Raw genomic sequence first — 16,312 nt, forward strand, 5'->3', positions numbered from 1 at the left:
TTTATCTATTTTTACATATGGTAATGTGCATCTATTAATCCCATACTCCCTGCCAATTTATCCCTCCTCCCACTTCCCCTTTGGTAACCATGAGTTTTCTATGTCTGTGAGTGTTTCTGTTTTGTAAATAAGTTCATTTATACTATTTTTTTAGATTCACATATAAGCAATACCATATGATATTTGTCTTTCTCTATCTGACTTACTTCACTTAGTATGATAATCTCTAGGTCCATCCATGTTGCTGCAAATGGCAGTATTTCATTCTTTTTGATGACTGAGTAGTATGCCAGTGTGTATGTGTGTGTGTGTGTGTGTGTGTGCGCGCGCGTACCCACGCTACATCTTTTTTATCCATTCATCTGTTAATGGACATGTAGGTTGCTTCCATGTCTTGGCTATTATAAATAGTGCCACTATGAACATAGGGGTGCATGTATCCTTTTGAATTAGTTTTCATCTTTTCCAGATATATGCCCAGGAATGGGATAAGGTTTTAAGGAACCTCCATAGTGTTTTCTATAGAGGCTGCACCAACTTACATTTACACCGACAGTGTACAAGGGTTCCCTTTTCTCCACACTCTTCATTTATTATTTGTAGACTTTTTGATGATGGCCATTTTGACCAGTGTGAGGGTTTTTTTTTTCTTTATGTCATAAATGTGATGGCTTTTCATGTTAAAGCAACCCTTGCATTCTGTTATAAAGTATACTTAATCACTGCATAGTATCCTTTTTGTATTTATTTATGCAATTTTTTGGCTAATACTTTTAAAGTATTTTTACATTTATTTTCATGAGTTATATTGTTCGGTGTTTTTCTTCTCTTGTAAAGTCTTTGTCTGGTTTTCTAACAGGGTAATGCTGGCCTCATAAAATGAATTAGAAAGTGTTTCTTCTTCCTCTGTTTTCTGAGAGAGTTTGTGTAAGGTTGACATTGTCTCTTTACATGTTTAATGAAATTCACCAGTCTCTAGACCTGGAATTTTCTTTATGGGAAGGTTTTTAACTAAAATTTAAAATTAATTTTTAAGTAAATATAGAGATATTCAGAATTCCTATATCTTCTTTTTTTGTTTTTGTTTTTGGTTACTTTAAAAATTTAATGGTAAATCTTATGGGCTTTTTTTGTTTTAACATCCCACCCTACTCAAATTTGTACATGAAGCCATTCCAGACAAAAATTTAAAGTACTTTAAGCTATATTATCAGCACTACACATTTCCAGTAATAGTCTGAATTCAAATCATGGTGAAAACAAGCTGGCTAGTTTAGCCCAGGGAAAACAGAAATCATGCTTAAGAAGGAAGACTTAGACTAAGATCTGAAACACCATCATTTGAAGGGGTTATTTTTTCCATTGCTAGAAGTCCAGTTTTCTAATAAAGACCAAAAGACAGTTTCTTTTTGATGCAGTGTTTGCTACATTAAATATTAATTTCTGTTGTAATCTTCCCACTCACTCACACACTAGGGTAGTATTTGATGAGGTTGACAGTTCTCAAACTGATCTAATGTAGATGCCGTATGTTCTTTGGAAGGGGTCCCTGTCTGTATGATGATGATATTAATATCACCTAGCATGCACTGAGTGTTTTCTATGTGTCAGGCACTGATCTAAGTATCAATAGTTGAAATGTATCAGCTTATGAATTGGCACATTCGTGGAGGGAGAGAGAGGTTAAGGAACCTTACTAAGATTACACAGAAAGTAAAAGCTGCAGCCAAGGCTTACATCAGTTTTGGTACTTTGCTTCTTTCAAGAAATTTGTCCCTTTAGTTGTCAAATTTACTAGCATAAATTTATTTATAATAGTCCTTTATATCCTTTAATGTGGGATCTGCAGTGATGCCCCCTTTTTCATTCCCGATATTGCTAACTTATGCTTTCCTCTCTTTTTTATTTGTTCAGTCTACCTAGAGGTTTATCAATTTACTGATCTTTTTAAATAACTTTTTTTGTTTTATTGGTATTTTTCCATTGTTCATCTGTTGCTGTTTCATCAATATTCACTCTTTATTATTTCCTTTCTCCTACTTGCTTTGCGCTTAAGTTATTCGTTTTTTCTTCTTAAGGGAGAACCTTAAATCATTTATTTTTCAATTCTTAGGTGGAATAATGACACTCAAATTTCACTACATGGTTTAGAAAAATGTAACTTTGAAAAGAATGGTACATTTTGTTCAAGATTGGCTGTAAAGTAACTTAAACAAATGTTAAGCTAGAGTGTTTAACCTGGAGAGAAAATTAAAATATAACTTGAGAGAGGAACCAAGATGGCAGCGTAGAAGGACATGCTCTCACTCCCTCTTGCTAGAACACCAGAATCACAACTAGCTGCTGGACAACCATTGACCAGAAGACACTGGAACTCACCAAAAAAGACACCCCACATCCAAAGACAAAGGAGAAGCCACAGTGAGATGGTAGAAGGGGTGCAATTGTAGTAAAATCAAATCCCATAACTGCTGGGTGGGTGACTCACAGACTGGAGAACACTTATACCACAGAAGTTCACCCACTGGAGTGAAGGTTCTAAGCCCCAGGTCAGGTTCCCAACCTGGGGATCCGGCAATGGGAGGAGGAGTTCCTAGAGAATCAGACTTTGAAGGCTAGTGGGACTCGACTGCAGGACTTTGACAGGACTGGGGGAAACAGAGACTCCACTCTTGGAGGGCACACACAAAGTAGTGTGCGCATCGGGACCCAGGCGAAGGAGCAGTGACCCCAGGGAAGACTGAACCAGACCTACCTGCTAGTGTTGGAGGGTCTCCTGTAGAGGCAGGCGGTGGCTGTGGATCACCATGGGGACAAGGACACTGGCAGCAGAAGTTCTGGGAAGTACTCCATGGCGTGAGCCCTCCCAGAGTCCACCACTAGCCCCACCAAAGAGCCCAGGTAGGCTCCAGTGTTGGGTTGCCTCAGGCCAGACAACCAACAGGGAGGGAACCCAGCCCCACCCATCAGCAGTCCAGTGGATTAAAGTTTTGCTGAGCTCTGCCCACCAGAGCAACACCCAACTCCACCCACTACCAGTCCCTCCCATCAGGAAACTTGCACAAGCCTCTTAGATAGCCTCATCCACCAGAGGGCAGACAGCAGAAGCAAGAACTACAATCCTGCAGCCTGTGGAACAAAAACCACATTCCCAGAAAGACAGAAAAGATGAAAAGGCAGAGGGCTATGTACCAGATGAAGGAACAAGATAAAACCCCAGAAAAACAACTAAATGAAGTGGATATAGGCAACCTTCCAGAAAAAGAATTCAGAATAATGATAGTTAAGATGATCCAGGACCTTGGAAAAAGAATGGAGGCAAGGATCAAGAAAATGCAAGAAATGTTTAATAAAGACCTAGAAGAATTAAAGAACAAACAGAGGTGAACAATATAATAACTGGAATGAAAATTACACTAGAAGGAATCAATAGCAGAATAACTGAGGTAGAAGAACAGATAAGTAACCTGGAAGACAGAATGATGGAATTCACTGTCGTGGAACAGAATAAAGAAAAAAGAATGAAAAGAAATGAAGACAGTCTAGGAGACCTCTGGGACAACATTAAACACAACAACATTCGCATTATAGGGGCCCCAGAAGGAGACGAGAGAGAGAAAGGACCCAAGAAAATATTTGAAAAGATTATAGTCGAAAACTTTCCTAACATGGGAAAGGAAATAGCCACCCAAGTCCAGGAAGTGCAGAGAGTCCCATACAGGATAAACCCATGGAGAAACACGCCAAGACACATTGTAATCAGACTGGCAATAATTAAAGACAAAGAAAAATTATTGAAAGCAGCAAGGGAAAAAATGACAAATAACATAAAAGGGAACTCCCATAAGGTTAACAGCTGATTTCTCAGCAGAAACTCTACAAGCCAGAAGGGAGTGTCATGATATATTTGAAGTGATGAAAGGGAAGAACCTACAACCAAGATTACTCTACCCAGCAAGGATCTCATTCAGATTCGTTGGAGAAATCAAAAGCTTTACAGACAAGCAAAAGCTAAGAGAATTCAGCACCACCAAACCAGCTCTACAGCAAATGCTAAAGGAATTTCTCTAAGTGGTAAACACAAGAGAAGAAAAGGACCTACAAAAGCAAACCCAAAACAACTAAGAAAATGGTCATAGGAACATACATATTGATAATTACCTTAAACGTGAATGGATTAAATGCGCCAACCAAAAGACACAGGCTTGCTGAATGCATACAGAAACAAGACCCATCTATATGCTGGCTACAAGAGACCCACTTCAGACCTATGGACACGTACAGACTGAAAGTGAGGGGATGGAAAAAGATACTCCATGCAAATGGAAATCAAAAGAAAGCTGGAGTAGCAATACTCATATCAGATAAAATAGACTTTAAAATAAAGAATGTTACAAGAGACAAGGAAGGACACTACATAATGATCAAGGGATCAATCCAAGAAGAAGATATAACAATTATAAATATATATGCACCCAACATAGGAGCACCTCAATACATAAGGCAACTGCTAACAGCTCTAAAAGAGGAAATTGACAGTAACACAATAATAGTTGGGGACTTTAACACGTCACTTACGCCAATGGACAGATCATCCAAACAGAAAATTAATAAGGAAACAGAAGCTTTAAATGACACAATAGACCAGATAGATTTCATTGATATTTATAGGACATTCCATCCAAAAACAGCAGATTACACTTTCTTCTCAAGTGCGCAAGGAACATTCTCCAGGATAGATCACATCTTGGGTCACAAATCAAGCCACAGTAAATTTTAAAAAATTGAAATCATATCAAGCATCTTTTCTGACCACAATGCTATGAGATTAGAAATAAATTACAGGGAAAAAAAACGTAAAAAACACGAACACATGGAGGCTAAACAATACGTTACTAAATAACCAAGAGATCACTGAAGAAATCAAAGAGGACATCAAAAAATACCTAGAGATAAATGACAATGAAAACACGATGACCTAAAATCTATGGGATGCAGCAAAAGCAGCTCTAAGAGGGAAGTTTATAGCTATACAGGCCTACCTCAAGAAACAAGAAATACCTCAAATAAACAATCTAACCTTACACCTAAAGGAACTAGAGAAAGAAGAACAAACAAAACCCGAAGTTAGCAGAAAGAAAGAAATCATAAAGATCAGAGCAAAAATAAATGATATAGAAACAAAGAAAACAATAGCAAAGATCAATAAAACTAAAAGCTGGTTCTTTGAGAAGATAAACAAAATTGATAAACCATTAGCCAGACTCATGAAGATAAAGAGGGAGAGGACTCAAATCAATAAAAGTAGAAATGAAGAAAGAGAAGTTACAACAGACACCGCAGAAATACAAAGCATCCTAAGAGACTACTACAAGCAACTCTATGCCAATAAAATGGACAACCTGGAAGAAATGGACAAATTCTTAGAAAGGTATAACCTTCCAAGACTGAACCAGGAAGAAATAGAAAATATGAACAGACCAATCACAAGTAATGAAATTGAAACTGTGATTAAAAATCTTCCAGTAAACAAAAGTCCAGGACCAGATGGCTTCACAGGTGAATTCTATCAGACATTTAGAGAAGAGCTAACACCCATCCTTCTGAAACTCTTGCAAAAAATTGCAGAGGAAGGAACACTCCTAGACTCATTCTATGAGGCCACCATCACCCTGATACCAAAACCAGAGAAAGATACTACAAAAAAAAGAAAATCACAGACCAATATCACTGATGAATATAGATGGAAAAATCCTCAACAAAATACTAGCAAACAGAATCCAACAACACATTAAAAGTATCATACACCATGATCAAGTGGGATTTATCCCAGGGATGCAAGGATTCTTCAATATACGTAAGTCAGTGTGATACACCATATTAACAAATTGAAGAAGAAAAACCATAAGATCATCTCAATAGATGCAGAAAAAGCTTTTGACAAAATTCGACGCCCATTTATGATAAGACTCTCCAGAAAGTGGGCATAGAGGGAACCTACCTCAACATAGTTAAGGTCATATAGGACAAACCCACAGCAAACATCATTCTCAATGGTGAAAAACTGAAAGCATTTCCTCTAAGATCAGGAACAAGACAAGGATGTCCACTCTCACCACTATTATTCAACATAGTTTTGGAAGTCCTAGCCACGGCAATCAGAGAAGAAAAAGAAATAAAAGGAATACAAATTGTAAAAGAAGAAGTAAATCTGTCACTGTTTTCAGATGACATGATACTATACACTGGGAATTCTAAAGATGCCACCAGAAAACTACTAGAGGTAATCAATGAATTTGGTAAAGTTACAGGATACAACATTAATGCACAAAAATCTCTTGCACTGCTATACACTAATGATGAAATATCTGAAAGAGCAATTAAGGAAACACTCCCATTTACCATTGCAACAAAAAGAATAAAATACCTAGGAATAAACCTAACTAGGGAGACAAAAGTCCTGTATGCAGAAGACTATAAGACATTGATGAAAGAAATTAAAAATGATACCAACAGATGGAGAGATATACCATGTTCTTGGTTTGGAAGAATCAATATTGTGAAAATGACTATACTACCCAAAGCAATCTACAGATTCAGTGCAATCCCTATCAAATTACCAATGGCATATTTTACGGAACTAGAACAAAAAAATTTTAAAATTTGTATGGAGACACAAAAGACCCTGAATAGCCAAAGCAGTCTTGAGGGAAAAAAACGGAGCTGGAGGAATCAGACTCCGTGACTTCAGACTATACTACAAAGCTACAGTAATCAAGACAGTATGGTACTAGCACAATAACAGAAATATAGATCAATGGAACAAGATAGAAAGCCTAGAGATAAACCCATACACCTATGGTCAACTAATCTATGACTAAAGAGGCAAGGATATACAATGGAGAAAAGACAGTCTCTTCAATAAGTGCTGCTGGGAAAACTGGACAGCTACATGTAAAAGAATGAAATTAGAACATTCCCTACAGCATAGACAAAAATAAACTCAAAATGGATTAGAGAGCTAAATGTAAGACTGGACACTATAAAACTCTTAGAGGAAAACATAGGAAGAACACTCTTTGATATAAATCACAGCAAGATCTTTTTTGATCCACCTCCTAGAGTAATGGAAATAAAAACAGAAAGAAACAAATGGGACATAATGAAACTTCAAAGCTTTTGCACAGCAAAGGAAACCATAAACAAGACGGAAAGGCAGCCCTCATAGTGGGAGAAAGTATTTACAAGCATTTGCAAACAAATCAACAAAGGATTAATCTCCAGAATATATAAACAGCCCAATATTAAAAAAACAAATAACTCAGTTCAAAAATGGGCAGAAGAGACATTTCTCCAAAGAAGACATACAGATGGCCAAGGAGCACATGAAAAGCTGCTCAGCATCACTAATTATTAGAGAAATGCAAATCAAAACTCAATGAGGTATCACCTCACACCAGTTAAAATGGGCATCAGCAGAAAGTCTACAAACAACAAATGCTGGAGAGGGTGTGGAGAAAAGGGAACCCTCTTGCACTGTTAGTGGTAATGTAAATTGATACACCCACTATGGAGAACAGTATGGAGGTTCCTTAAAAAATGAAAAATAGAATTACCATATGATCCAGCAATCCCGCTACTGTGCATATACCCAGAGAAAACCATAATTCAGAAAGACACATGCACCCCAATGTTCATTGCAGCAGTATTTACAATAGCCAGGTCATGGAAGCAACTTAAATGCCCATCGACAGATGAATGGTTAAAGAAGTTGTGGTAAATATGTACAGTGGAATATTACTCAGGCATAAAAAGGAACAAAATTGGGTCATTTGTAGACACGTGGATGGATCTAGAGACTGTCATACAGAGTGCAGTAAGTCAGAAAGAGAAAAACAAATATCGTATATTATTGCATACATATGGAACTTAGAAAAATGGTACCAATGAACCAGCTTGCAGGGCAGAAATTGAGACACAGATGTAGAGAACAAACATATGGACAGACCAAGGGGGGAAGGCGGCGGGGTGGTGGTGGTGGTGGTGTGATGAATTGGGCGATTGGGATTGACAATTGCTGATGTGCATAAAATTGATGACTAATAAGGACCTGCTATATAAAAGAATAAATAAAATTAAATTTAAAAAATAGATAAAATATAACTTGAAACTTAACAGGGTAAAAGGTGTTCCAATTTAAAACAAGAAATAGCATCATCATTCATTGTTTTTAAGCTTTTTCTTCCTTTTGTAATATAAACATTTATTTCCAAATATTTTGGGATTTTCGTTTTGGTTTAGAACTGATTTCTAATTCATTTCCGTAGTGGGTTAGAAAACATCCTCAGAATGATTTCAATCCTTTTAAATTTATCATGTCTTATTTTATGGCCCAATGTATGGTCTATTGGTAAATGTTCCATGTATCGCTCTGATATTTGCATTTAAAATGATATTGCACAATATATAGATGAATGGTAAAACTCATGCTGATAATTTAAATTAAAAATTTTTTCCCATAAAACATTAAATAGTAAATTTAAAATGCCATGATAAGCTGAAAAGAAGACTGCAGAAAAAGGAAAAGCTTCATATGTACCTTTAAAGCACTTTGAACAAGGGGCCTCATGTTTTCAATTTGCCCTGGGACCCACAAATTATGTCCCTGGCCCTAAGTGCAGGTCTGCTGTTAACAAATTCACAACAGTTTTGTTTAACTGAAAATGTTTTTATTTCACCTTCATCTTGAAGGATATGTCTAGAATTCTAGATTTCACAGATTTTTTTTTCCCCTTAGCACTTCAATTTTTATTTATTTATTTATTTATTTTTGCTGTTCTGGACAGCTTGTGGGATCTTAGTTCCCCAACCAGGGATTGAACCCGGGCCCACGGCAGTGAAAGCACTGAGTCCTAACCACTGGACCACCAAGGAATTCTCTAAATATTTTCCATTGTTTTCTGACTTACCTTGTTCTTATATGTAATGTATATTCTTTCCTTGGCTCTTAAGAATTTTCTCTTTATCACCAGTTTTCAGCAACTTGATTATGGTTTGCCTTGGTAAGGCTTTCCTTATATTTATCCTGTTTGGAATTTGTTGAGCCCCATGTATCTATGTGTTAAGAGTTTTCATCCAATTTAGAAAAATTTCAGCTATTCTTGAAATATTTGTTCCCTGCCTCCCAACCCCTCACTTCTGGGATTCCCATTTATATGTAAGGTAAACCACTTGATATTGTCCCAGTGAGACTTTTGTTTTACTCTTTTCTTCTCTCTGTGCTTCAGTTTTTGTGTTAGTTTTTGACAGTTTTTATTACTACTTATTCAACTTCACTGATCATTTCCTCTGCAGTGTCTAAAATCTGCTGTTCAAACAAAACAGCGAAGTTTTCTTTTCATATGGGGTATTTTTAAGCTCCAGAAGTTACCTTTGTTTTCTTTTTTATGTCTTCTATTTCTATACTCATTATGTTCATATTTTGTTTTAAGTTTATGAATATATTTAAAATATCTGAATTGAAGTCTTTCTCTGCCAACTGTATCGTGTCTGTCATTTTTGCTTCAGTTTCTGTTAACTGATTTTTCTCCTGATTATGGGTCTCATTTTCAAGCTTCTTTGCATGTTTAGTAGTTTTGATTGGATGCTAGACATTGTAAATGTTACATTGTGGTGTGTCTGGATTTTGATGTGTTCATGTAAAAAATATTGACTTTTGTTTCTGTGGTTATTTAAATTGCTTATGAATCAACTTGATCCTTCTGAAAAGTTTTTTTTTTGTGGTGGTTTTAAAGTAGCCTTCACTCTAGGGCTAGTTTAGTCCCACTGGCAAGCCGTGACCTCCTACTGTTTCTACTGAATTACCCAGGTGTTTGGCAAGGCCTCCCTTGTGAAGATCATTGGAAGTTGAACATTTCCCAGACCTTTGTTAACTCTGGGTGTTAGTCAGCTTTACAGGGTTCCATTAGCTCTTCTTTCCCAGTAATATGTTGTCTAGCCTCGTGCAGTGTTACCTTATACCTTACCAGCTTAGTATTCAGCCCAAGACTCAAGTAGATCCTATGTAGATTTCTGGAGCTTCTCTTCTGTGTTGCTCCCTCCTTTCTGATACTGTACCCTGAAGATTGTATTTGCCTCTGCCCCTCCACACTCTGGTCTCTTTATCCTTAACTCAGCATGGTTACCATGTTCTATGCTGTTTTCTGAAAAGAGCCTCCTGGGTGAAAGCTGGGCCATCTTGGTGCCCACTTCATTTGTTTTCCTTCTTTCAGGGATCACAGTCCTTTGCTGTTATTCAATATCTAAAAGCATTTATTTTACATATAAGTCCAGTTTTATAGTTTTTTATGTTGGGAAGGCAAGTCTAGTCCAATTTTTCTATCATACCAGAAGCGAGAGTCTTCTCGGTCCCTTTCATCTGTTTTCTTTCTAATTGAGGTAAAATTCACATAACAAAAATTAACCATTTAAAAGTATATCCTTTCATCAGTTTTTAAGTCAACTTTTAGAATGTTCTAAATTCTTCCTATTTGTCCAGATTATACTTAATCAAATAAAATATTTTAAAGGATTTGGAGTGAGAAACTTTCCTTATATAGACTTGAGTCAGTAAAATAGAACGTTAATATTCTCTTTCTTAAAGGGAATTTCACTTACCTGAATGGATTTAGATTGGTTTCTTTTAAAAGGCTAAGAACACAGAATCCTATATGTGTTAGGTTATACTATAAATTACATCTTAAACTGATAAACTGTAGTTGCTGTTTATCTTGGATGAAAGTAAATACTCAGAAAAGCAATAGAAAACAAGTTTAAGTCCCCTCATACGAACCTTCAAGTTGCGAACTTTCAAAGATGCGAATGTGTGTTCACATGTCCAGTCACGTAAGTTAGTTCACGTGTCTGGTGTACATTGTCACGTGCATGCATCCTCTACAAGAGGTTGTGCTTTTGTGTACTTTACAGTACTGTATAGAGTACAGTAGTACAGTATCTTTATTTCAAGCCCAGGATGTCCGGAAGCAAGTGTAAAAGCAGTGGTGATCTAGCTGGTACTGCTAAAAAGACCAGGAACTGGAGGCCCAGAGAAAGGACAAAGAGAGACAAGAGGAGGAAGAAGTAACTGAAGAACCAAAGAGATTCATGATGCAGGAAATGGCAAGGGGATTTTCTTTATTTGAGGAGGCACTGTTAGTTTTTGAGGCACAGGACCCGAACATAGAACAGTACACAAAGGTTGAAGCAGCCGTTCAGAATGCAATCCGGTGCTACCATGTCATCTATGACAAGAAAAAAAGGGCTACTACCCAGACATCACTGGATTGTTTTTTCAAGAGGGTAGATAGAATTGAATCCAGCAAGGAACCAGAACCTGTGCCACCATCATCAGGTGTGAGTGAACTTGCAGTTTGCCTTCTGTCTCCTGTTGCTGACGATCCTTCACCGCTAGCATCTCCCACCTCCTATCCTTCCTCTAGTCAGTAACTCTTCCTTGCCTGTTCACTAGATGCCAGCCCCTGTATGCCAGCTGTTGTACTTTTCAAGGTACTGTACTTTTCAAGGTACTGTACTGTAAGATTAAAAATGTTTATTTTTTGTTTTTGTTTGTTTTTTATGCATTATTTGTATGAAAAGTATTATAAACCTATTACAGTACTATATAGCCAATTGTGTTAATCCAGTACCTAGGCTAATTTTGCTGGACTTACGAACAAATCGTACTTAACAAATGTGCTCTCAGAACGGAACTCATTTGTATATGGAGGACTTACTGTAAAAACAAAAGGACATGATTAAGAATCACCTCTTTGGGAACAAAGAGTAGGAAAAAATAATTGATTAGTAGCCTTTACTCCAAGCATTCTGTTTTATTATACTTTTAAAATCATGCTTAGTTTTTCACATTTACACTTCTTTTGCCCGAGGAACTGAGTTGCTGGTTTCTTCTCTTGAGGTTGCCCATTGTGGTTATCGTGAGCTGTAGCTTCTCTTCGTGTGAGTCCTGCCTGACTTAATAGTTTTTAATAGTTGGAGAAGCTTTGGACTCGTTTTGTAGTATTAAGAGAAGAAACAAAATTTTAAAAATTATTGAAGCTGTTATATTTTCTCAATCTGTGTTTCTGTGAGAACTGTTGAAGCAAGGCTCAGAAAGCAGTGTCTAGGGGCAAATATGTGAATAAGTTGGCTTTAGGGAGCTTTCAAAAGATGAAGCTTGGAGAGATCTAGGACTTGAACACTGGGCCAGCACATAGGGATTAGAATGTCTACTGATAGTGGAGGTCAAGGCAAGAAACTAGAGGTGAAGGATGGGATATAAAGAATCTTGCAGGTTAGGAGAGCCATAGGGGAGGAGGTGCTGGGTAGCAAAGTGACTCAATTTAATTAGACTAAAAGGACAGTTAGATGTGAGATGCCTGTAAGGAAAAAACAGGCAACTCTTGGTTTGGTGATTCTTATTTTTTGGATAGGACAGAATCACAACTTATGTATAAGAATAGGCAAGCCACATTATAAAGAGTTTAATTTGGCAAAAATTGGAGCTGTGCAATCATGTATAAAGACAGATTATAATATCAATATAGGCATTGATCTAATTAGAATGCATTAAAACTTTTTGGTTTTGAAATAATTTGTCATTTTTTAAAAGCTGCAATGTATTAATATGTAGTTAGGAGAAAATAGCATTTCTCTTCATAATACCTACCTAGATTTAAGGAGTGTCATGTTGCTATGCTACTCTCTTGCCACTGAAACACCATGAATACACATCACTTATATTTGTATGTGAATTCCATAGATTAAGCCATTTGTTGCCACTTCTTTTCAAGTTTCATCTTTTTCTTCTCAGTTTCACGCCTTCATACTTAAAACACATTAACAAGGGAAGAGTAATGAAAGAGTTTGGGACTGCCAAAAACCTTGACTAGGTTCCCAGGAGAGAGAAAAATACTCCTATCTTGTCTGTAGTGAAGAAAACCTGAGTCTAAAGACACCTGAAAATCCTTAGGAATTCTCTGTAAACATCAGAAACTAGTATAAAGGATTTTCAGAGTTTTAATAATGAGCAGTAGAAGCTGATTGGATGTTCAAATTCTATGCATTAGTCTTTTGTGAAGAGTTCTGCCCAACAGCTTTTATATTTTGGGTGCTTTGTTTTGTTTTTTTCCACTCATGAGTTCAATTTCTTAAGGTTTTTTAGAATGATTTTCTTTGCATAAGACCCTCATCAAAGTTTATTTGCTAGCAAACCTGGTTTTCCTACAAACTTGAAGAAATAATTGAAAGTTGATGGTAGTCCTGACTAGCAGTTGCTCTGCCTAGAATAAATTGTATGTGTGTGTGGTGTGTGTATCAGTTTTGGTCAGCTACACTGACAGAGCTGGGCCAAGACATTTTCCTGCCTGTTAATCAAGGACACACAGACAAAGCTCAAGGAAGGATGACCCCTGTCTCAGGAAGTATCGAATCAGTTGCTATTTTTAAACAGTATACAGTAGAACTTGAGATCAGGTCTTTACTCAGTTGACAGGAAAAGTTCTCTGCCAAATTTTGCATTTGAGGAAACAGTTAATGGGCCTAAATGAGTGAAGCCTCTATGTGAAAGGAAGGGATGTGACTGTAAGTATTTTTGCTGATTTGGGTCAAGTGTGTGGTGGCAGAGATGTGGAAAATTCAGTCAGTGACAAAATAGGTTATTACATTTCAAAGTAACTGATAGTTAATGGCACCTTGGATTGTCTTTAGTGACAGTGGTGTGTATGGAATTCTGTGTTGCTAATAGTAAAGTTGAAATAAGGGTATGTGATGAGCTAATATTATCTCAATGTAGCACTGGAGAAGGAAATCAGCTATTGGTGTGTTTCCAGACTAACTGGCTCTTCCTCTGGATTTTGATGTGTTCATGTAAAAAATATTGACTTTTGTTTCTGTGGTTATTTAAATTACTTATGAATCATAAACTTTTTGGTTATTTGGATATTTTGGTTATTTGAGATGTATTTCTGTATGCTTTTTATAATACTCTGTTGGTCCTTGTTTCATTAACAGAAGGTTTTGTAAAGAATTGATTTATCACAAAATAATATTGTATACTACTATGTGTAATCTCTTATAAAACCTCATTCTACTTAACTTTAGGAAATTAAATATGCAGAATGTTAAAGCAGACAATTTGAGAAATACCATTAAGTAATATTTTCTCTGTAATATTATACCACCCTCTTAGGAATGCCTTTATGAGGTTGAATTGCTTAATGGATGACAGGTACATCTTTACATATGAAATGTTAGCGACTTATTTAGGGATAGGTGGGCAGTGTTTTAGTGGAGTTTAAATTAGGAAATTATAAAACTGTGTTAACATATTCATTTCATTTTAATAGGATTATTCAAGATAAAGTTGTAGCCATTTTCAACAAGGATTGATGATCAGAATTTTTCTTTTTAAAACATTTTCAAGTTAAAGATGAAAGGAAAATGCTGGAATTGTTTGGATTCTAACTGACAGGATAAAGAATATAGTATTTCACAGTTACTTGTAATGGAACCTCAGTAAAATTCATCACTTGTCATGCACCCAACTGGGAACATGGATGTTGGTTTTTCTCGTTCTGCTGTTCATACACTGTCAAGAAGCCACTGCAGAAACATCAAACAAAAAATTTCTCAGTGGGAAGGAAGAACTAATGGTAAATCTAATCCAGATAAGTGCGATCCAAAGGACTTTGGAGTGAGATATAATAACTGTAATCAAGAGATTCTTCTTAAGAGAAATCCTGTTGCTGAGGGAAAGAGCAAAAAACTGGATGTCACCAACTCTAAAAATGTTGATCAGGGTATTAATGAAGATGCCAAAAGCCACAATCGAAGTGAGGATGAAAGTGAGAGACGTGAGTATGATGATACACACTTCTTTAAAAATGAATCAGGATCCAACTGGGTATGTTCTCGGGCCAAACAAACTGAAAGCTGGAAAGAAGTTTTGGATCCAGAGACTTCATTACCTCCAGGAAATTTCTATACCTCACAGATATTGTGGAAGAAAATAGAAGCACTTCCCCCAGATAAAGTCTTAAATTTAGCTTTAGAACATTGTGACTCTTCAGAAAAAGAACTGAATTTCAGAGGTCTGGATAGTTCATATGGAGTAACGAAGAGCTTAGAAAACATTTACTCTGAACCTGAGGGACAAGAGTGTGGACCTTCTATAAATCCTTTGCCAAAACCTCGTAGGACGTTCAGATATTTATCTGAATCTGGTGATATGCCATATAAAGAAAGAAACTGTGACAGAAAATACTGTGAAAATAATTCTTGTACAGAGCCCTCTTTAGCGTCTTCTCAGGAACCTGAACCAAAGAACTATGGCAGAAAAATCAGAGGGAGATCTAAAAGGTATGTTTTTATTTGAAAGGTAGTGATTTTAAGTATTTTCCTTATAGAACTATTGAGCTTCTGTTTCCTTTTCAAACCAATTTCCATTTCCATGTGTGGGTTACACGTATAATTTGATTATACAGATGTTGATTAACCCAAGGGGAAAATACATATAAGCGAAACAGTAGGAGTATAGGTAATATCCAGGACAATCTACTGACATAAGTACTGTAGAAAAACTTCCATTTTATATCTTTAAAAATGTATAGGGGACTTCCCTGGCGGTCCAGTGATTAAGACTCCGCGCTTCCAATGCAAGGGATATGGGTTCGATCCCTGGTTGGGGAACTAAGATACCACCTGTCATGCGGTGCGGCCAAAAAAGAAAAGAACAATGTATAGGGAAGCAAGTACCTTCTTCTACTTCATTTAGGACATGCTGGCATTAGCCTCACTTTTTATTACAGAGTGAATTTAATAAAGTACCCAAAGAAGAACATGAATGTAATTGGCTAAAAGCCTCCAGTTTTCTCATGGTGCGTATTAGGGCATCAGCCTAATTTATTATTCTTAGGTATCTGATAAAACACCTTTGTAATTTTGTACACTAAGTCCTTTTCTTATCAATTTGTGTCTATCATACCAATATAAAGAATACTAGAGTTTTACAAGATACAACTTTAAAATGTATCTCCTTTCTTAAGGAAATCCTTTGAATTTGAGGACATTCAGCACTTTCGAAATCAGAACTCACGGAAGATTCGTGAAGAACTTAGAAGAAATTCTGGCTCAGCACTTTATTACACACAGTCTGAGGACAATATCTATGAGGATATCATATGTAGGTGTCCACAAACTTTGCAATTAAATTTAGTGAGTATGTAGTTGGTGGAGCCCTTAACTAGAGTATGTTATTTTCTTTTACAATCAAGCATGT

At 36.5% G+C, this 16,312-nt stretch overlaps 1 protein-coding gene across 6 annotated transcripts in view; it reads left to right on the forward strand.

The window, feature by feature from the left end:
• Positions 1-16,312, forward strand: part of DENND2C (DENN domain containing 2C) — a 93,406-nt gene that overhangs the window by 41,137 nt on the left and 35,957 nt on the right. For all 6 annotated transcript variants that reach the window (XM_019919463.3, XM_019919462.3, XM_019919460.3 and 3 more), the window contains exons 2-3: positions 14,382-15,393; positions 16,080-16,216. In XM_019919463.3, coding sequence (XP_019775022.2) covers positions 14,570-15,393; positions 16,080-16,216 — 961 coding nt within the window. In that variant the 5' untranslated portion in view covers positions 14,382-14,569. The remainder of the gene's footprint in view (positions 1-14,381; positions 15,394-16,079; positions 16,217-16,312) is intronic.

Source organism: Tursiops truncatus, chromosome 1 (assembly GCF_011762595.2).
Source record: "Tursiops truncatus isolate mTurTru1 chromosome 1, mTurTru1.mat.Y, whole genome shotgun sequence".
Taxonomy (NCBI): Eukaryota; Metazoa; Chordata; class Mammalia; order Artiodactyla; family Delphinidae; genus Tursiops; species Tursiops truncatus.